Genomic DNA, 22,583 nt, shown 5'->3' with positions numbered 1-22,583 from the left:
CAACTAATTATAGTTTATTTTAAAATAAAACATATAGCTTTTAAAATAATTTCATGAATATATGCATATGATATATTGTAATTTTATTCACTAGCTTATTTTATAATTTGTTTTATCCATTTTCCCTGTTGGAGACCAAGAAGACCGCCTTGAATGGCCTATTAAAAAGGACTGGATTCAATATATAATTAACATTTTTCTACCTTCCATAGATTGCCGTTGATGAGTCATTGCACTATCTAACTTGTCCCATTCTAAGTTAGATTTGTTTTATTGGTGGTATATAAAACGTATTTTTATAAGTTTCATTTTGAACAGGGCAAGGAGTCCTTTAATGGTATTGGTTTAGTTAATACTTTTAGTGGTAAACTATTTCTAATTATGAGTAATTAAAAGGTAGTCTTTTAGCACATGTTAACTGCTGTTTTTTGACAATTTCATACATGAACATAATGCATTTGGAGTCCTGTCTCCCCTCCCACTTTCTTATCTTCTCCTCATCTCTATCAATAAGTCCCAATCATTTTCCCAGGCTCATGGCTTTTGTTTTTGTTTTATGACCCATTTAGTTTTAACAGGGCCATCTGTTTCACCATTGGATTTGAAGCATCACTTGGAGCCGGGTGGGTTCATTGGTGGGCACAGCACTGGAGACAATTGTTCTCCTTCACATGGAGTGATCAGTTTAGCCAATATTTCAGCATGGATAGGTGTGCCCTACTTAACTGCTGCTTTGTCTTTTCACTTTTGTTTTTGTTTTTTAAACCATAAAATCAGTCGCTATTTGAAGTTACAGACATTTAAAAGTAATGTACTGTATCCTCCAAATTTAAAAAAAAATAAAAATAAAAATAAAAACCTTTGGAAAATCCTAAAAGTTTAGTGATAATCACACTTAACTTGTTTTAAGGATTAATTAAAAATCACTAATAGAATAGAATTATTTCCATACTTATAATTTATTGAAAGCATGTTATAATTCGTTATGCCAATGTGTATATTAAATTATTATTGGCATCTGATTTGTTAATGTGCTACACAAATGGCCCATGAACCAAGTACTTTTTAAAATCTTGTGCTTGTGAGAAGTTCAAATGACATTGTAATACATTTGAAAACATGTCTGCATATGAAAAAGATTGCTCATGCAATATTTTTATCATTTGAGTGACTGTTGAAACTCTGCATAAGGTCTGGAGGTACAGGCAGCCATTGTTGGTGTTTAGTGTCTTGTATAAAAGAAGTTGGTAGTCTCACTCTAACTCCATCTACAATTGCTCCATAAACAATAGTCACTATAGTGTTTGCCAATTCCAGCAGAAGATGTGGACGAAAGGGGCACAGATTTGTAAGTACATCCTCTGTGCTAATCAAACTCAGAAGGGCCAAGTTTGACACTGCTGGCACAGAGCCACTCCAGCAACTTAACATCACATCCCATCTGCCGAAGTGGTGTCTCTTCTCTAGGAGTGAGGGATTTCTTTTTAAGGAATGTTAATTAAACAGGGCACCGGGAAGGGAAGGGTAATTTTCTATTCTTCCCAGGCACTCTACTCACTAGAAACAAAAATACGATTCAATAGAGGATGGGAAATGCCACACTACTTTGGCTGTGCCAGTTTCTCTATAAGATACTGGAAAGCATAATTAAGTTGCTTCTACAAGTGATGACTTGTGACCTACTGGTGGCCCGACCAGACAAGAGCATCAATTTAATATCACAGGAAGCAATCATCTCTACCTGGCTGTCTCCTTTGAGCTCCTGAGTGGTTATTCTTCTTCTGGGAGATCACAGGGTCACCCATTGGTTTGAAAAACATGTCCTGCAGTATCTTACATATGCATCAAATCTGTTGCCCCTGACTTTTAAAAGACTCTCTGTCTCATCTTTGCTTGCTCCTTCACCTCATTCACCTTCTTGTTCATTTTGAAGTCAGGATCCCTAAATAGATTCTGGATCTTAAAATGAATATCTTGAGATGTTACCTCATAGTATGCTCCAAATAAATAGAAAGGAAAACTTCCTTCTGCACAGTCAATGATAAGTGCCTTTATCCATCCCCATAGAGAAGAATGAGCAGAGGGTCAAATGCTCTCCAACTTCAGCCAACAGGTGAAAAGGTATTTGTTCTAGAAATGTCCAGATGTATAACAAAGAAAAAAATGTAAAAATTGTTGCTTCCATCTTCTTCCCTTTAGGTTGTCAGAAAAATTGCCATGGCTTCCTCAAATCCTCATTGTATTGAACTCATTGCATTCATCATCTGTATAGCAGTCTATGAGCCCCTCTGCTGAATAAAAAGGGATTCTCACTGAACTTTAACAAAGTTCTGTCTATTTTATCCCTCCTTGTTTGAATCTCTATAAGCTAAAGACTGTAGAGAGATCAGGAATTCCAAACCCACAAACAAAAAGGAGGATGGTGTTAATGGAGGGAACACAATAGGAGTCAGGGTGCTTCATTCACAAAGGACTCTGTGTAGTCTTGTAGAACCATGTCTGGTTATTAAAATCTGAAAATGCAAAAAAGCATAACCTCTGTTCTCAATGAGTAAGGCTAGACTTATCACCATGCTGTTTTTAATGATTCTCTCATTTTTTATTTTACTCAACACAATAATTTTTAAATTGTTTGTTTTGAGATCAGAATATAATTACACTATTTGCCCCTTCCTTTTCCTCCCACCAGATCCTCCCACATGCCCTTCATTAATCTTTCAAATTCATTACCTATTTTTATTACTCATCATTATATATATATTTTAACACCTATGTTGCATACAAATTCCTAAGTTCTTAACCCTTTTCTTTGCAGTCTGAAGTGCACATTTTAATGTTCCACTGGTCTCTTTGGGAAGCACCTGTGTTACACAGTCTACCCCTTGACCTTAAACTGTAACTTCCTAGTCATCCTTAAGAAGTCCCATCCTGTAACTTATTCCAGACTCTCAAATATCTCATGATCACTGATGACTAAGAAGTAGTCTGAGTAACACATGTGCATATGGTTTGCCTTTTCCTGTAGTGAGCTTTACTACTTTGTAGCTTCTTCCATTTCCAACCTTTATCAAGCCCCCCGGTCCTACCCCTATCACCAGATAGGAAGGAGAGAAAGAAAAATAGCAAAGAAAGAAAGAAAGAGACAGAGAGGGAGAGAGAGAGAGAGAGAGAGAGAGAGAGAGAGAGAGAGAGAGAGAGAGAAAGAGAGAGAGATGATCCTTGAATCTATTTTTCTTCTTTGAACATGACTACTAGAAAATTACAACCAACCACCCTGAATGACCAGTACCCACCTATGAGTCTCTGGCATTTATATTCTTCTAAAATTCTCATAATTCAAAATATCACACAGTCTTTGAAACTGTCTACAGCCAGCAAAGCTACACCTCTGCTAGAGCACGAGGCAGATCATAATCAGCTGCTACAAAGCAGCTTCCACACACCATGAATTAAAATAAAAACATATACTTATAACATTTCTGTAATTTTTTTTTTTTAAAGAAACCAAAATTCCGGAATTCTCAGTATATTTCTCATTATACTCCCGCCTCCACGGGAAGCACAGCATTCCTGATTTCCTTTGCTTCTGCACTTAGTATTCACTGAATGTGAAGTTGAAGACAGAAACGGAGGAGACTGTGCGCGCGCGTGCGCGTGCGCGTGAGCGTGCGCGTGCGCGTGCGCGTGCGCGCGTGTGTGTGTGTGTGTGTGTGTGTGTGTGTGTGTGTGTGTGTGTTAAAGGGTACAATAGGGTTAGCCCCAAGAGGATGATAAATACTTGGACAGTTGGAGAAAAGGAGTTCTTTTTATGGCTAGAAAGACCAAGGAAGAGAGAAATGACCTGCTAGCCAGGCCTTGGGGGCTGCTAGCCAGGGCTCCTCCAGGCAAACACTGCCAGGGAATGGAGTCTTCAGAAGACAGAGCCAATCCCAAGCTCCTGTCCATTCCTCCTGCTTTGAGATTCTTCCCTCCCCCCCCCCCCCTTTGTTTTCTGAGAGAAGGCTTGCTCTCTGGTATAAACTTTATTGTGTACTTAGGTAGAATTAGTTGGCAGACCTTAAGATACCTTGTTGAGTGGTTTTCAGGTTATTGCCAACGTTTTCTTTGTTTTTCTCAACAGCTGACCTTCTTCATTTTTTTTAAAAATATCACTGGAGAAGTAGATAGTAGAGATAGCCCAAGGAAAAAGCAACAAAGAGAAAGCACTTATGCTTCTCTACAGAAAAGGAGAAGGAAGATCACTCCACAACATTACTGAAGCCTGCCAGCCTGCTCTTCCTCCTGGATGAAAGAGCTGAGTGAAACCAAGAGAGAGCAAATGAGTCTGTTAACCTTCCCAACATGTCTTCTCAGGGGTCTCAAGTTCACTCTGGTCTTGTCTTGTTGGCAAGTGTTCCAGTGGCTTTGCTTCTGACGTGTATTTAACAAGATGCTACAAAGGGATAGTAATGAGCTTTACCTCCTGATGCACAGGAGAGTTAAGTGAGATAATAAGTTGTGATCCATGCTTTAGGTGGTCATTGAAAACACACTTGTTCCCCAATCATTGCCAGCCCCACCCTCAAGGTCTAAAGTAGAACAGACTATCTTAAAACTCACTATGTACTCAAAAGTGATGTTGAATTCTTGAAGTTCCCACTTCCTCCCCCCAAAGCTTGGCTTATAGGAGTGTAACACAATCTCCATCTGGCATTCACATGGTCACAGCATTGGCCCAGCATCCCTCAGACTTTGTATGCATTGAGTGTCTTGAGGTTTGATAGTCACGGCTCAGAAAATACCTTCTTTAAACTCTGGGTTAGAATGTACTCCTTGTTTTTCCCCTTAAAGCCTAGTGGCATCGTTTTCCTCCACGCTCTGATACAAGTAATATCCACACTAGAATTACCCTTTCTTGTCATCATTGTTCCTTATAACTCTAGCATTCTTAGCTCCTGAGGCCACAGACCTTACTTCACTATCTCCTTTTGCAACCTCTATAAATCGCTTCTGGATAAGGTTCCAATACCACACTGTTTGTAGCCGCTCAAGATTATGCCTATTAATTAACCCCAGCATGCCGGTCCCCAGCTTTTTCTGTTTCCTTCCTGTTGGTGTCTCATGTGCTCTATACTCTTCAAATACTCAGCTGAAGCGAGCATATGGCTGCACTGAATTGGTCTCACTAGGGTGCATAGCTGAGAGCTCTGTAGCAAACCCATTTAGACATATGTTCAGCGTTGGGCAGTTCTGTGCTTGTACCTTCAATCAGCCTTTCCTTGCATTTTTGGCCTTCCACATGCTATCTATCTAATTAAAGCTTTGTTTGTTTGTTTACTTGTGGTTTTTTTTTTTTTTTTTTGTCATTTCAAATAAGGATACCTAGTTTATAAGTCTGGTGTGAGGACTAACAGGGTGGATACATATATGTGTTGAGGAAGGTTCAGAAGTTGTTTGGTGATCTACCACCATATTCATGATCAGGATCAGTTTTACAGAATTCTGGATGGCCCCCGCTGAGAGTCACACTTAATATGAAAGGAAACATGTTCCTTTTTTTTTCCTCCAACCCATTTACTCAAGGCTGCAGTTGTCATAAACTTTGTGATGATTCAATTTATATTGGGAGAAGCAAACCCTCAAATGTATAAAACATATACATCTTCTTTCCCATAAATGTGTATATCACCAGACTGGGAATACACACAACTGGAATTACTCACATAAGGAAGACAAACCCAATATGTTTTAAAAGATTATAAATCCATGGTGGCAGCACTTTTCAATAGTCGAGGTGCATGGATTTTTAGGGCAGAAAGCACAGCTAATGGGATGGATGGGATGGATGGGATGGATGGGATGGATGGGATGGAAGTTAATCCCTCATGAAGTTATATACTAATGTCTTTAATGTTTTTCTCATGTGTTATTACGTCTGGCTAGGTATTTCTTGATTTTGATTGTTTTATGTAGCTGGAAATGATCTTGTAGTAAAAGGAAAGGTTTCATTTAATGACATTGTTCTTTACTTATGATGTGATTACTATTATTTCTTTACATCTATATTCATTTTATGTGATAGATTTTCCCAGTAGTTCTTTAGTCAAAGTGTGCTTTAACTGTAATGTGATAAAAGATAAATAACATTATCAAATTTTATAAGTTCTGATGCATTAGCACACACTGACAATGAACAATAGCCACAAAGCAACTTCCGTGGGAGATACTAACACCCGTGCCTTCCAAAGGACAACTCAGTGCTTAATGTTGCAGGGACTTTGTGGAAATACTGGGTTTAAATAAAATATGCCTATCAGTAAAGCTTACTTTAATTTTCTTCTAGTTTTCTGTATCAAAAACATTCACTTTCCTTTTCATGTATAATTGTCTTGATGTGAGACCTGGACAACTTACTTTGGCCATCCTTGCTCCACAAGCCTGTTCATTTACATTTCTGTGAGTAAAGTAGATAATATCCCTCCCCTGGCAGGAATTATAATATAATGGGTTTCCATCACTTGTTGATGAAATCTAAATAAAATCTAAACAGTTTAGCATTTTAATGAAGGGTTTACGTGACGTAGCTCCAGTTTGTCTTACCATGTCTAAAGTTCATTCTCTCAGGTCTTGACAAAGTAAAGTGCTGTCTCTTCAAGAGAGGAATATTTCACCCTTTTTTGTCCCATGTCAGGTTTTCTGTGTTACAGGGCCAGTCAAGATTTTGAGAGATAAGATTATCTGCAAGAAGTTTATTGGGACATTCCATGAGAACAGCTCCAATAGGAAGTAAGGGAATGCCAGTGAATTCCTCCATTAGTTCCTGTGTGTAGTTTTGAGTATGAGAATGAGCCCTTAGCATTCCAAGTTCACCTTCCTGAGAATCTGAACTGCCTCCAAAAATCATGAAGTCCACGGCATCCCCAATTATTTATTATTTTTCACTGGATTTATTATTCATTTCACTGGCATATGTTCTCCACCTTGAGTCTGTTTATATTCATCCTTGATGGCTTTCTCAATATCTTGAGATCAGGAGATTTCATAGGCCACTAGAGGCAGACCTTTTTCTTCTATTCACGTCAAACAACTTTTAGACTATAGCAATGATCCTGCTTTTAAGTATTTGCTATGGGAAATAGTTGCTCTCTAGTTTCTTTAAATATTTGGTGAGTAAAGGGACTTGGCTATCTTCACTGAACACCTATATTACAGGCAAAGAACAAGACACACAAAGGAAGAGAAGGAAATGTATTATGCAGATGTTTATGCTAGGTTTCAGCATTCCTTCACTATAGGCTCATATTTGGTATCTTTGCATCTTGGCCACCACTAGTGAAAAATATGAAGCCAAAAATCTACTGATACTGTGCTTCACTCTCAGTGATACCAGCCTGCCATTTGGTAGATTTGATCATTGACTAAAGCATTTATAATTAAATTAATTAAATTATTACTTAGATTGAAATTCAGTAGAGGAAACTTTCATTGCAATGACTACCTATCAGTGAATTGCAGAAACTTAGCCTCTCTTGGACTGATAGACTAATCTCCTCATAATATGGAACTTGTCTGCTCTAAGAGTCATTTTGTTTTTAAATGCTAATTGTGTATATTCACTGTATTTGGTAATTTGCTATATCAGGATATATATATATATATATATATATATATATATATATATATATATATATATATTACATTGACCATAGTCTCCTAGATATTTATATTTAATTATTTTACTCTATTCACTTAAAAGAATTGAGAACATAAAATATAGAGAATTCATCATGAACATTTCATATATGTGAACATTAGCCAACACTTTTTTTAGATACTCAGGATTTATCAAATCTACTGTAATTAACTGTTGGCCTTTTAAAGTCTCATCATAGGCTATCTGTTTTAGGTTTCAATTAATTAATTATTAGAAATAATTACATCTATTCTCCTTATTATTTAGTGTTGACAACTCACCTGTTACTATGTATTTAGATAATTGTTAATAATAAATAGTGTTGTTTTTAATCTTGAACTTTTTTGAATAACTGTTTACTTTTGCTATTTATTTGAAATTTAATTTAAAAACCTATAATATCTGTCTACACTAATACTTTAGATCTTTTATTTTCATGGTTATATAGAATTTCAATTTCTGACTACTTTATGATTCATTTATATCCCTTTGTGCACATTTGGTTTTTCATTGATTTGAATGGTTTCTTATTGTTGTTGATAAGCACATGATTTACTTTCTGTTGCTGTGATGAAATGTTATGATCAGACGCAAGTAAAAAAAATGTTTATTTAAGGCTTACAGATTTAGAGGTGAATCCATTATGACAGGAGAGAGACAGCAGCAGGCAGACCAAGCAACAAGCTGAGATATCTCATCTTCTAAAACAGAGAGCTTGAACTAGACATTGTGTGAAGCTATAAATGCGCAAAGCCCACCCTCAGCTCCACACTTATTCTAAGAAGGCTGCATCTCCATAACATCCCTGAGACAGTAAGTCTCCTAACCAAGTGTCTGCAAAAAAGAGTCTATCAGAACACTTCACATAGATCACCATAATACAAAATCATGTCATCATATACATTTTTATTTCAACATGATTGTGTGTGTGTCAGTAAACATACTGAAGGCAATCTCAGAGACACCAAATTGTGTTGGTATTCCATTAAGGAAAGATAATTCAAGACTTGCCTTTGAATTAGGTCCACCAAAAGCAAGCACAAGTTTGAATTCTCCACTTTTTCCCTCGTGTCTTCTGTCTGTCTGTAGTTTGTGGTTTCTGGGTTGTCTGTAGCCAATTTGTGGTATGTATCTGACATGTTTCTATTACCCGTGGTTGCCTTGTCCCTAATAAAGAACTTTGCTTTGGAATTATGAACAAGCAGCACAGAAAACATCACACAGGGAAAGGAATGAGGGATACTTTGTAGGAGATTTTAATAGTTTACAGGAAGTTAAAGCTAAATTACCAATTATGAAGCAATAGCTTAGGTAGTTTCCAAGTTTTGTGACAAATTATTTATTGCATAAGAACTTTTGAAGCCTGTTTATTATTCACACCAAAGTATCACTATGACACACACACACACACACACACACACACACACACACATTGCTCCTTGGATCAGGAGCATAGAAGAATGCATAATTCAAGATTAAAGAACTTAGAAAGTAAAAGTTGATTACATGGAAATTCACAGCACTTAAGAGTGTTTGTCCCATTGTTCTCTTAAAGGCAGGTTAAACAAATAGTCTGAATACTCAGCAGAGTATCAGGCCAACTGACCTCATGATGTATCAGTAACTTGGCTGTGAGGTACATAAAAAGGTCCAGTCTATCTGAATATGAGAAGTAGTCTCACAAAATAATCCCTATAATTTTGTATGATCTAGAGTATCACTGTATTTAATGTAAAGCAAAATTGATTAAAAATGGAATGCCACACAAAACAAAGTAGATTGCCAGTAAGAATAAGTCAAACCAAATAAAATTTATTTTCGTAAAGTTTTTAAGAGTATTCACTAGACACAATATTTTAAAAGAATATACAATACCAAAACCATTTTTGGTAATTCAAGTTCAAACACTATGGGATTGTGTAGAGTTGTATGTATGTGTACATACGTATGTGCATGAGTATATGGCGGCTGGAAGCTAGAAGCTGATATTGGGTATCTTCCTCCATTGTCTTCTACTTTATTATTTGAGACAGAGTTGCTCACTGAAACTAAGATTACCAAATCAGTTAGTCTATCTAGCCAATGTGCTACAGGTACTCTCTTGTCTCTGCTTCTCCATCTTTAGACTTACAGTGCATGACACTCTGCAAGTGGTGAGAGTACTGTGTCTCCAAACTTGGGCCCTTATATTTGCATGGCATACACTTTGCCTACTGTGCCAATTTTATAGTCAAACAATGAGTTTCCATAAATAATTATAAATTGAAAATAGTCCAGAAGAAATGGTCAGGAGGACAGCTTTTAAGTCAGATGGCCATGAACTCTGGCTCTTCTATTGATAAGCAGAGATGCTGGCCAACATTTAGCATTTGGACCTCGATTGCCTGTGAGTTGAGCCCATTTTCATAGGATTGTATTGAATAAAAAGTAAATATATAAAACCTAAGAACTTGACATCTACTTAAGAAACATTAGTAATGAAAGAAACTTCAAAATGTGTAATTTTTAAAAGCACATTACTTTCAAAGATCTCACTAAGACAAACCAGCTTTGTTTTATTATATTACCTGATCATAAAGATTATTAGAATAGTTATGTCTAGAAAATAGTTTTAGATCAATACTTTATTTCTCCATAATTGCACACATGCGACATGGGACATTTTGGTAACTTCCAGAAAAAAACTCGGGAAAATTAAAAAATTCTCTATGCTATGGAGATTTCTGATTCTTCCAATATTCTATTAAAACAGCATATCAGTGAAAAATGGGAATCAGATTTATCTTAACAACAATTAAGGAAGGTGAAGGCTTGTAAGTGCAAAGGGGAGTGTTATTTTGTTAATAACCAACTATCTTAGACTATTAATGAGATATCAATCTCAAACAGGAGAATGTCTGGAAATCGCTGTAATTGAAAATGATGCTCAAGAAAGTGGTTAACTAAGCGGTTCCAGGCCTCCTGTGGGATTTCTTCCTTTATGTGTCTCTTAAAGCAAAAGGCAAACAAGAGTCAGCCCCATTGTACACGCCCCATTCCATGATTCAAAGCAAGCATGGACAAAATACATTCTTTACAGACAGCATACATTGGTATAATACACTCTTTACAGACATGAGCTTCTGTTGCTAAATCTTCTGTCAATGCAGGAAGGCTGGGGCATGTGGAAGAAGGGTCTAAGCTTACCTTTTGTTTGTTAATGTGCTTTCACAGTCAAAGTAAGAGAATTAACACAAACTGGAATACCCTTGAAGAAAGACATTTATCTTCTTATTTTCTCTGGTGGTGGATTGTTGAGAAGCAAAGGAGCATCAGCCTTACAAACAAATCTCCTACTGCCCTAAATAGTTACACAGTCTCCTTTTAAATAACACAAAGTCGGGCAGTATCACTGGCAGAGCAGCACTTCTTCAGGAATCTTGCTCTACTATAACAGGATAGAAACATCTCTAAGACAAATCAACATTCTTACTTCTCCAGTAAGCACTTTAAAAGGTGGCTTGAGCAAGAAAAGACAAGATTGCTGAGCTGCATGCTCTGACAGTTGGTGCAAGATGAGCCTGCGGATTGCACTGCGCTGAGTATTACATCGTGTTTGGATGCATTTTCAATTGCACTGAATAAACAGCATGAGATGTTTGATGAGTGTTAATATGCAAGATGTCACAATTAGGTGTGATTGTTCTTTTAAATTACCCTGCTTCTTTTGTATTCTTCCTTTGATCTCTCACAGACAGTGAGAAAAAAAATTTGTAATTTAAAACGTATTGACTTTGACTCAAAAATTTATTTACACATTGTAAATTCAGTGTGAGCTGAAACATATAGTTAGATGGGAAATATCTTTGGTCTATAAAAAAGATACCAATTTCTTTCTCTTTTGTATGTGCTGTATCATGGCACATTCTCTACTAAATTCTTGACATTAAGTTTAAAGAAACTTTCTCTAAATGATATATCCTGTAAAATTTGAGAAATGGCCAGGAATCTGAACTCACAAGGAGGTAGGATTTAAATATATTTGTTCTGTTTATTTATAAATATGGGTTTGGATACTTTCTTTTATTTATTTTTCAATGCATACAATTATTCTAACAACTTGACCTTCTATTCATATACTGACAGTTCTCAAAATAGGAGTCAAAATAAGCTGTTTCTGCTTATGGGATCTTGATTCTGAGTAGGTTTGTTGATCAGTTCTTTAGTTACTTGAAATTATTAAATTATCAATAAAGAAGAAATGTTCATGTATAACCTATAGTGCTGAAAAAAAAAACAGTGTCGCATAACATGTTTCAAAACTGTATTTGATAAAACCTGTTTCTAAATCAGTACATGCAAAGTCAGCTGGTGAGCTGCTCAATAACCTAACATTTCTCCCTAACTATTCCACCTGTAGTTGTATATCAAGTCATGACTTTCTGTTGGTGGTGCTCAACCTACCCAACTCTCACCACTCTTGATGTGTTTCCATCCCTCGTAAAACATTTAGTTACCACTTTGTTAACTTGTTCTTACTAATGATCTATTTTCATTTTGTTCTCTCTAGGATATAGACCCACAGCTAACTGGATCTAATTTATATGAGGAAAATCTACATCAATGGCCACTCTCACCACACTGCTACTATGGGAAACAGAATGGTCAATCGGAGATGCTCTGATGAATAGTGATGATTGAAGATGCTGCATCCATCTGCATGAAATCAATGAGAGCTTCTTGCTGCAGGAAGAGTGCTTTGAGCTTTCCTTAACAAGCTCATATTTGAGAAACTGGAGCTGCATTCCATCATTGTTCCATTTTTTTCCCAGTGGATACAAATATATTTGCCTTGCTGTACCAGATAAATATACAACTAATGTGGGACCATGTCACTTCCCAGATGCATGTGGCCAAATTATGTTTGGAGAGCCATGATGGCATGTGTGGTCCACAGGGGATCGGGTGCCCCATTGACTCTCTGCTTGTTGGGATGTTTGCTACAGACTTTCCATGTACTCTCTCAAAAGTTGGATGATGTAGATCCATTGGTTACTACTAACTTTGGCAAGATAAGGGGAATTAAGAAAGAACTCAATAATGAAATTTTGGGGCCTGTCATTCAGTTCCTTGGGGTTCCGTATGCCGCTCCACCAACAGGTGACCATCGTTTTCAGCCTCCAGAACCACCATCTCCCTGGTCTGATATCCGAAATGCCACTCAGTTTGCTCCCGTATGTCCCCAGAATATCATTGATGGCAGATTGCCTGAAGTTATGCTTCCTGTGTGGTTCACTAATAACTTGGATGTGGTTTCATCATATGTGCAAGACCAGAGTGAAGACTGTCTCTACTTAAACATCTATGTCCCAACTGAAGATGGTGAGTTCATTGCAGGAACACAGGGAGATATATGTATTTATTTTCTATTCTAAGTTCTAACAATATTAATTTACGTGTACTGGTAGTATGCATGGCTTTTCCTGTTGGCATGTAGACATATTTTATATGCTTGCATGCTGCTCCTTTTTGTTTTTGTGTGTCAGTGTATCTGTTCTTATTTTTTCACTGTGCCTACTCATTTTCTTTCTTCCACAGCACGTATATTTAGGTAGAAATGGGCTCCTAGTTTCCATTTCCTACCAAATGACTCCTGAGAAGATGCATCAACGTTTCCTCATTGCATGTGCAGGCTCAACGAATTGGGGCTCTTTGGCACTCAGTAAAAGCAGGAGTGTACTAAGTTAGATAGTGGTGTTGCATGTGCCGGCGGTCTGTCATAGAGCGCCATGTTATTTTCTAGTCTTCTATTCATTTTTCAGTAAAAAGAATATCCAAGGAATGTGCCAGAAAACCCGGCAAGAAAATATGTAGAAAAGGAGGTATGTATGAAAGTGAAAATGAAAACGATGTATAAGTTTACAGAGGAAGAACGATACTCTCCCAAAAGATGCCTTGCTGATACTGAGGAGTGAGTGTTAGGTGAATGATGGGTCAGGAGAGCCCGTGCAAGCTGAGCAGACAATACTGGGAAAGCTCCTTGCTGGCACTTGTGTTCTCCTTTGGGCAGTGGTTCTATGTATGTGATTTTTGCTGAGAGATTTTGCTCATAAATAAAAAGATACCTCACTCTTATGCTGCCTAAGGAACCCAAGCAACACTGCCTTTACAGGTGGTCAGTTTTGGTCCCTGTACTCTTTCTGAACGTGTAGAGATGTGTGACCTTCTTCAAAATAATCGGTTCATTCAAAACCTTTGCTTTATATTAGGATATTCTTAGATCCTCCTGCACACCTTATAGACTTTCCGACCATAAGGGTCAATTGGCTACAGCTACAGGGCGGTTACTATTACTAGGTAATGGTGATTTTTGCCCAAGTGTCATTTTTATTTTTAGTTACTCTCCTAGAAGAAAATTAGATATTTTGTTCTTGCTGCGAAATATTTACAGTCTTCAAATGTCTTTAACATTTATATATTTATGTTAAACAATTTAAAACATGGGGAAGAACATGATTCAGAAGCTACAATTAAATCAACCTTCAAATCATCCATCCTCTAGCCAGATTGAGAAAATGTAGACACTGACAGCTGCAAGCTCGGATTGAAATGCAGAGTGTCCACACTCCATTTTATGTAGCAGTCAGTAAATCATAGGAGTGTATGATGTCCTATGTCAGTAAATCTAAGTGTTATTTTGACCTTATTCATAACTTGATAGAAATTTCAGTCTTCCTACAGAAGTCATATTAATATTCCAGTGTTGTATATCCCATTTCTCTATGCCCGGGTCAGACCTCATTATGGCATCTTTGTGGAGAAGGAAGTATCTAAATGATTCTGTTTTATGAGATTGCGTTATATGGGAGACACTTAGGTTAACAAAATTATCAACTTTCCATCAGAAGTATTTGCTTTAAGTTGTTTGGGTGACATAGAGTTTGGTCTTTATTTTTTAAAAACTCAAGGCCATAGTTTGGGCCAAATGCATAGTATGCATAAGAAGATGCTGGGAGGAAACAGAGTGCTTTTAAATGACTAAAGAAAAGTCTTCTTTTAATTTTTAAATGAGAATAAGAGCAGTGATTTACATGCCTTCCACTAATGTATAATGCTGCAGAGGTTATTATTATGCAGCTTGTCAGTCATGTTTAATTAGCTAAGTGACTTTCGCCTCCTATCTCAAAGCTGTTGATTCACAAAGTCATAAATAAAGATGCTGTTGAAGAATGCATAAATAGAACATAATGCATAAAAATATGTGTGATTAAGCAAAGAAAGATAAGGACTCCAAAAGGTAAGATAGTAAGCAAGAAAGTGACCTTTCTTCTCATAGGACTTCATGAAGAAAAAAAAAAAAAGCTTAGTAGTAAATTCTTTTTCTCTATTTCTTGGTTTGTTGGTTCTACATGCTTATCAGAGAGTTGGCAAAGAGTGGTGTAGGCTGGCCTGTTTACTTTGGCAACCTTTGAGCTAATTTATAATTAGATTGGGACAATGTCTGCAGATGCCCACTGACTGTGTGCTGCTATTATGCAGTGCTAATTAAGCACTATTTAACAACCTCTTTGCTAGGAACTTAACACATCTTATAATTAAAGAAGACCTGCTCCTTTTTAGTTGATGATATATTACCCTAAGTATGAATAACTAATAATTTAGGCATAATATTATATACAACTAGTATGCTATAGAAATACAAACTAACATTTATATTTGACTCTTAACGAAGTAATAAAAATTTCCCCTAAACTTTTAGTTTTATATTTATTTTCTACAATGAAATGTTTATTTTAGTCAATTTAAGAAAATTATAAAACTACACATGCTGTCAAGCACCTGGCATCCCGGCACTTGGGTGGTGGAGGAAGAGCTGGAGGTTAAAGGTTTCAAATACGGCTGTGGCTATACTATACAATAAACTGGAGGCTAGCCTGTGTTCTATGTACCCTGGCCCAGATAACTACAGAAAAAAAATAAAAAATAAGGGAGAAAGAGAAGAAAATATCATTCTGTTTTAAGAAATTATTAGTAATTTCTTAACTATTTATGAATGCATTAAATATACGCTATGCATGGACTATGAGTTCATGAGCAGTGTTGTAGAGGGTCCGCAACAATGGTTCAGGACACTGGGTAATAGTTGTGTTATACTTGGTCCAAATGCTAGTTTTTGTCTTGTCACTATTGACCTCTTCTCTTTTAAATGTATAGCGTCAATTGCAGAGGCAGATGTGCCTGGTTTCTTGTGCCAATCCCACTATAGTCTGGACATATTGTATTCACTCAGAACTATTTCTTAATTGCCAATTATAAAGATGTAGTAATCAAGCGAGTTAGTAATAAGTGAGGCAGACAAAGAATTCTCTTCTCAGAGAGCTTACATTCAAATGACTTTGCAAAGAACAACACATTTTTGTTTCTTTGATCTGTACAAAAGGAAGAAAAATTTCTCCCTCCAGGAGATGTCACGTTATATTTTAAAAATACCTTTCAAAACACTCTTCTCTGCATTTGAAGTTAGAAAATACATTTAAAAAATAACATCAAAGGGCTGCCTTTTGTTTTAAAACAAGTCTCTGCTGCACATTTTAATGTATCTTTTTATATGTCCTATGATAGTTTTAGCTATATGTTAATTGCTTTCTAGATATTCTAGACATTGCCTTCAGAGTTCTATCCATTTAAAAATTGAAAAGAAAAATGAATTATTAAAATTAGATGCTGCTGCAAAACACTTGGACACATTAGTAACATAGAAGCAGGAGTTTTGCATGTGGAGAGGGTCAGGTTTTCACATACTTTGAACCATTTAATCATTACAACAACGTTATGAAAAAATTATACCATAGTTCTTGCCCATAGCATTTATTAGATAGAGTTAGGTTATGTTAAATCACTCCATGCAGGAAGCATGGCTTAGTCAGTAAAGTTATACAAGCACAAGGATTCAGACTCCAGGGACCATAGAAAAGCCAGGCATGACGATGTGTCTGCAATCCTTCCTGGTAAGACAGAGGACCCTTCTGACCACGTTGGCCAGTGAGTATAGTCCATCTCGATTTCCAGAGCTGGTCGTCAGCTTTCATGACCCTTCCTTTCACTTCCCCTCTTTCTCTTTTATGTTTTTCTTTCTTGCATATTCAAACATATCCAAAAAATTTAAATTTTATCTATTCACAATATTTTCACAAATTCAGACCTTATATCAATTGACTTTGATCAAGCTAGTATAAACAACTAATTTGTAAAAGTATGTGCACAGTCCATTCTAAAAACATTTTTATTTTTTATTGGTGCTCTTTTTTCTAGAGTTTTTTTTTTTTTAAACTTTGTTTTTTCTCCCTTTTCACACTTGTACCACTACATATTATGGCCTCTCATTTCTCTTTCCCAATTCTCTCCCATTCCTTTCAATCTCTCTCTCTCATCCAATAATACTCTTTCATCTATTTAATACTTTGAGTTTTGTTTGCTCTCTCACAGAGTTTAATATTATTCAATCTTATACAGTTTTTTTTTTACTGCCAAGGCTAACACCCCAGTGTATTTATCTAGAAAGGTATGCAAAGGTAGTTTTAACTCATTTCAGTTTCCCTGTGTTTCTAGGTTTCTGCCTTGTGAAACTTGCTAACAAACAGTGAAGTGGTCAAATATCAGGCAGTAAACACATAAAGAAGGAACAGGAGACTAGAATCTACAAACAAATTGATTGACTTCTGATTCTGTGGTGATGCAGCCTTGTAGTCTTCTGGAAGTTGACTGTTATTTCCATAGCTCTCTGGACATGAATACAGATTTTGATTTTCCTAGTTATGATATTTTGTGAATCCACTTCATTTTTCCTCTTTTTCATTACATGGACATCTCTATAGATGACTGTTATAATTCCTTACAGCTTAAACATGCTCCTGATTCTCAAAAGTATTTGAGTTCTATGATTGCAGTGTTTACTTGAGGTCATCTTCAATGCAACCGAGAACATTTCTAGCAACTTTAGCGTTTATTTGGTTGGCTGTTTAATATAGGAGCTGAATTGACTTCTATCACCATTGAGTTTTCAAGATTTTAGTAAGAATTATATTCCAGAATCATAACCCTTTTCTGAACCATATTCTAAATTCTTTATTTATTTAACAAATATATATTGATTAATAGCTATGTAGGAATTATTGTCCTAAATTCAAAGATATAACTAGTCGACAGTAAAACAATTTCTTACTTGGACTCAGATAATGAAAATTTTTACTTTAATTTAATAGGAGTTAAGGAAAAGAAGAAGCAGAGTAATAAGGAGAAAGCTCTGTGGGTGTGTGGGATGAAGGCAATTATAAAAAGGATGCTTAAGATTGTCTCTATTTGACCTAAAGCTTGTATGTTTCTTGAAGAGTTTGGAGTGCACATATGAAGGAGGGTTAATGAAGAAAAGCATTGAGATTCAAGAAGTTTGGACTTAATTTTAAAAAACAGAATAGTGGACACATCGAGAGAGGGTGTTAGAGAATATTGAGACACATAGAGAACAAATAAACTACGAGTGCACCAAGACCTGAGAGTTACCTACTCAGAACAGGAGGAGAACAATGGAAAGTGTAGTTTCTTTGTGTTTTGAGAATCATATTTATTGGTAAATTTTCTTATAGGTTGTCATCAAGTCCTGATCTTCCACCATAGGATATTCTGTATTCCTAAGATGGAAAGGCAGGAATATAGAATTGTTTTGGGCATAGCATAGTATGAAGATGTTACTTAGTTTTTGCCATCATAAATTAGAGTTGATCATTACTCATCCACAGGTGAACATTAAGGAACCAGTGTTCTGGACCAACAGCATGGACCATGTTTAGAAAGGGGATATATGCTGTGATTTTTAGAATTACTATTTTAGACATGGTAAAGGAAGCCAATAAAAATAAAGAAACAAAGACTCCAAGGTCTACAATACAAAAATATTCCAAACATAAAAAAGACTGAGATAAAATTACCTATTGGCTGAGAGATGTGTTAGTCAACTTTCCATTCCTATAACCAATTATCACATATTCACTTTAAGGGAAATTTTTATTTTGGCTCATGGTTTTGATCCATAGTTTCTCGGCTCCCACTGCTTTTGGGTTGTGGTGAAGTGGTACATTATTGAGGAGTGCGAGAAAGAAAACTTGCATACCTCATGAGGCTAAAAAAACAATGCCAGTATTTGTTCCATGACTAGGCCCCTACTTCTACCACACCCGACCTTCTTAGTGTTTAGTGGCTACTAACAGTACCAGCAGCTGATGAGAAAGAAACCTTTAACACATGACATAGGGGAAGCATTGAAGACACAGAATATAGGAAGAAGCAAATCAAGATTGTGATGTTGTTGCTGGCTAAGATAAGAAATGAGAAAATCCACACAACATGTGCACATCATCTCCCACAAATGAGTCTTTGTGCAGTGATGCTATCTTACAGTAGGTACCAAACTAAGAGAATGAGAGGTGGTCATGAAGGCTTGAGTATAAATGGTTGTTTTAAGGAGTTTTGAAAACAGAGTTAGATTTGTAACTATATAAAGATCTATGAAATGAAGAATTATTTGGATATAGTAGATAAACAAATAATTTAGATATACAGGAAGGATTGTAGAATTTCTGGAATTATGTCACTGAATCAGTGAAAAGGGGGGGTTAGTACTGTCATTGGGAAGGTTATACTAAAAAGAATGTGCATCTGTAATTTAAGATAACATGGTAGAGGGGAGAGATATAATGTAAGTGCATAGGTAACAGTGGTGGTGGGATTAATGCCCTTCTCTCTTTTCTCTATTCTATTTGACATGTGATGGCATGGGGGAAGGTGAAGAGAATTAACATTGGCAAGATTGTCAATTGTCTTATGGTGTAGACTTATGGCCTTGTTCATATATTCAATATTACCACAATAGTGTGACATTTTTTATCTCAGTGGAGAACAGCAGAGCCCACATATCTTGGCCAGAGATTCACAATGTTTTTCATAACCAACTAGACATGTTTCTTTTGAGGTGATATCTTCAGAATGAAGGTACTCAGAACAACAGAAACAGGTCCATGACAGGTCTTTGCTTTGGGGATTATGCATCAAATAAAAAATATTATTGGTGGCCAGTTTGCTACTCTAAAGCTACTCTGTGTCAAAATAATTACAACCTTTGATTCATTCACTATTAGAAGTTTAATGAAAATCAACCTTGAGCCACAAGTTTGATTCCATATTTGAGTTAATAGCAGATAAGCTTTCTGAAAGCTGAAAGGCAGCAGTTTGGATCTCTTACATGATGTCTTCAGAGAACATAAGCTATCTATTGTTTACTGACAGGCATGCCAGGCTTCCCGAAACAGGTGATTAAAGGCCATTGTTGGTGTCTAGGTTACTGTTTTCTGTGGAAAAGAAATGTTTTTGTTGTTGTTTTGTTTTTGGGTTGTGTGGTGTGTGTGTGTGTGTGTGTGTGTGTGTAGAAACTAGGCTTGAAATTCAGAAATTTTAGAACCTATTAGAACTCTAACAGAAAGAGTTATGTTTCAAAGCAAATCCAGTAAAGATGCTGCTCCCTTTCTTCTGCATCCCTTTCTTCTGAGCTTAAGCTTGACTCCTGTGCACTTTCCCAGGCCGTTTCTGTGAGCCTCCCCACTATAAACACACAGTATCTATGTCTGTTCTGGCCACCACTGTAGTTGGAATTAGTGCTTTTGTCTTAAGTAATCTTTTTATGTTTATTACTCCTTGCCTAGGTGGTAAATGTGTAGCAAATAGAGAGAGGACCAGAGTCACTTCGGATGCATCGGTGATCATTGGCACCACACCAACCGACCTCAGGCTCAAGAACCTTAAGCTGTAAATGAAAGAAGCATAGTTTCTTCCTTTCTTCCTTTTTTTTTTAACTTAAGGTTTTTCATGCTATATGGTTTGATCATATTTTCCCCACCTTAAGTTCTCCCAGATTTTCCTTCCCTCTGAATCTATCCAACTTTATATTTTTTCTTTCTCTTTCTCTCAAAACAAAAATAAAAGTAAAAGGATAAATGAAAAAACCCAAACAAAATACGAAAAAAACAAGAAGATTAAAAAAAAACCAAAATAAAATAAATGTCTATTTTTCTTCCATCTTTCCTTTTTCTCTTGCCTTCTTTTAAACTTTACATGTTGAATTTGGGTTTCTTGACTGTTTTTACACACATATACAGCTCATTTCATGTGGACCTACTCTGGCCCACTCTTAACTCCTCTACTCCTTCCATCCTTCTCTCTACCTTACAAACCCCTTTCTCACAATCATGCCTTTGCTTTCTTTTCTTCTTTTTTCTTGCCTTATCTTTGGTTTTCTCTCTTTTCTTTTTTGACTCTGATTTTAATCAGGACTATATATGTGACCATAAGTTTGAAGCTATCTATTGGGTTTACTGTTGACAAACAATTGAAAATAATGATTTTTTCATCCTTCAGAACACTGCAGTAGCTAAAAGTTCAGCAGCAATGAATTGGGCTCCATTAACACGTCTCAGAGAGTAATTGGCTGTGACACAGTCTCTGAGAGGCCCCAGTGCAGCTACTGAAGCCCGTAGCAGCCAGGTGTGAAACAAAAGCATGATTTCTAAACATAGTTTTTAAATCATTTAATTTAAATTTATGTTTTCTTTTCAGGTCTATATGTACACATGTGTGTATGTTCACATATGCCTATGTGTGTGTATGTGCCTACATATGCATATGATTTCGAGGTCAGAAGTAACCTCCAGTGCTGTTTTTTTCTGTTTTTTTGACAGCATCTCTCACTGGCCAGAGCTTACTGAGTACCACTATGCTGACTGTCCAATGAGCTGCAGGAATACGCTTACATTAGTCCTTAGCACTGGCATTGTGAGGGTGACCAGACCTGCTTATTTTACATGGTTTCTGGGGATCAAACTCAGGAATCAGAAAATGTCAAGCACATTACCAACTGAGCCATCTTGGCAACCCTTTGGTTAATTTATTTTAATTGCTATATAAAAAAGTTATAGATATTAGGGGGAAGATTCATTTTGTTATGATATGTACACCACACACACACACATATACATACATGCATGGATAATCAAAAATTAATCACTTATGTTGGAAACACTCACACGCTTTTCTTCTATTTTTTTAGAATGTAATCATTGCTAGTAGTCACCATATTAGGCAGCACACAGAGCTTCTTGTCCCTCTACCTGTAATTTGGTTCCCTTTGTCAAAGTCTTATCATTTCCCTCTCTCATCTTTCTCTCAATAATGGGACCTACTGTTGTACTTTCAGCTTCTTTGAGACCATCTCTTAGGTCATACATGATAGTGCCTTTGTGCAGCAATTATTTTCACATGACCCTGTACTGGTGCATACACTTTTTAATGTTGCAGTCCCTGAACTCGCTGTTTATATCTGCTGCAACAACCTGCATCACAGATCAGAAGATGGCAGACCTAACATCCGCTCACATCACAGATCTGAAGATGATAAACCAAAGATCAAGGAAGGAGTCAGCAAAGTTGCTTTCCAGCACATGCTATAGAGGAATATTCCTGCTTCTTTACAATTCTGGAGGCCAACAGTGGTCTTCAGCATCCTGTTCTATGTGGAGGCATCAGTCCAGTCTCTATCTCTGCTGTCTTAAGACCTTCAGCTCTTTTCGCATGATCTTTATATAAGGCTTCCTAGCAATAGGCTTAGGGTTCATCTGAATATAAGATGGCTTCATCTCATTCACATTTATATAGCCCACCACTGCAATGATTTGTCTCCTCGAAATAATTGAGGGCTATAACTTGCATGGCTTGAAAAATGGTTTTGTTTTGTTTTGTTTTGTCTCATAGTTTTGGAATTTACAAGTCTAAGATTAATATGTCAGAAGAGTTAGTATCTTCTGAGATCCTTTGAGATCTCTCTTTGAAA

General features: G+C 36.5%; 1 protein-coding gene across 8 annotated transcripts in view; it reads left to right on the top strand.

Annotated features, from left to right (window-relative positions):
• Positions 1–22,583, top strand: part of Nlgn1 (neuroligin 1) — an 842,816-nt gene that overhangs the window by 185,367 nt on the left and 634,866 nt on the right. For 5 of the 8 annotated variants that reach the window (XM_076932197.1, XM_034501094.2, XM_076932196.1 and 2 more), the window contains one exon: positions 12,222–13,033. In XM_076932197.1, the coding sequence (XP_076788312.1) occupies positions 12,541–13,033 (493 nt within the window). In that variant the 5' untranslated portion in view covers positions 12,222–12,540. Of the gene's footprint in view, positions 1–12,221; positions 13,034–13,473; positions 13,534–22,583 lie in introns of all 8 variants that reach the window. The other 3 variants (XM_076932194.1, XM_076932192.1, XM_076932191.1) reach the window with 1 other exon arrangement.

Source organism: Arvicanthis niloticus, chromosome 4, assembly GCF_011762505.2.
Source record: "Arvicanthis niloticus isolate mArvNil1 chromosome 4, mArvNil1.pat.X, whole genome shotgun sequence".
NCBI classification, from domain to species: domain Eukaryota; kingdom Metazoa; phylum Chordata; class Mammalia; order Rodentia; family Muridae; genus Arvicanthis; species Arvicanthis niloticus.
This window is presented reverse-complemented; position numbering and strand designations above follow the sequence as displayed.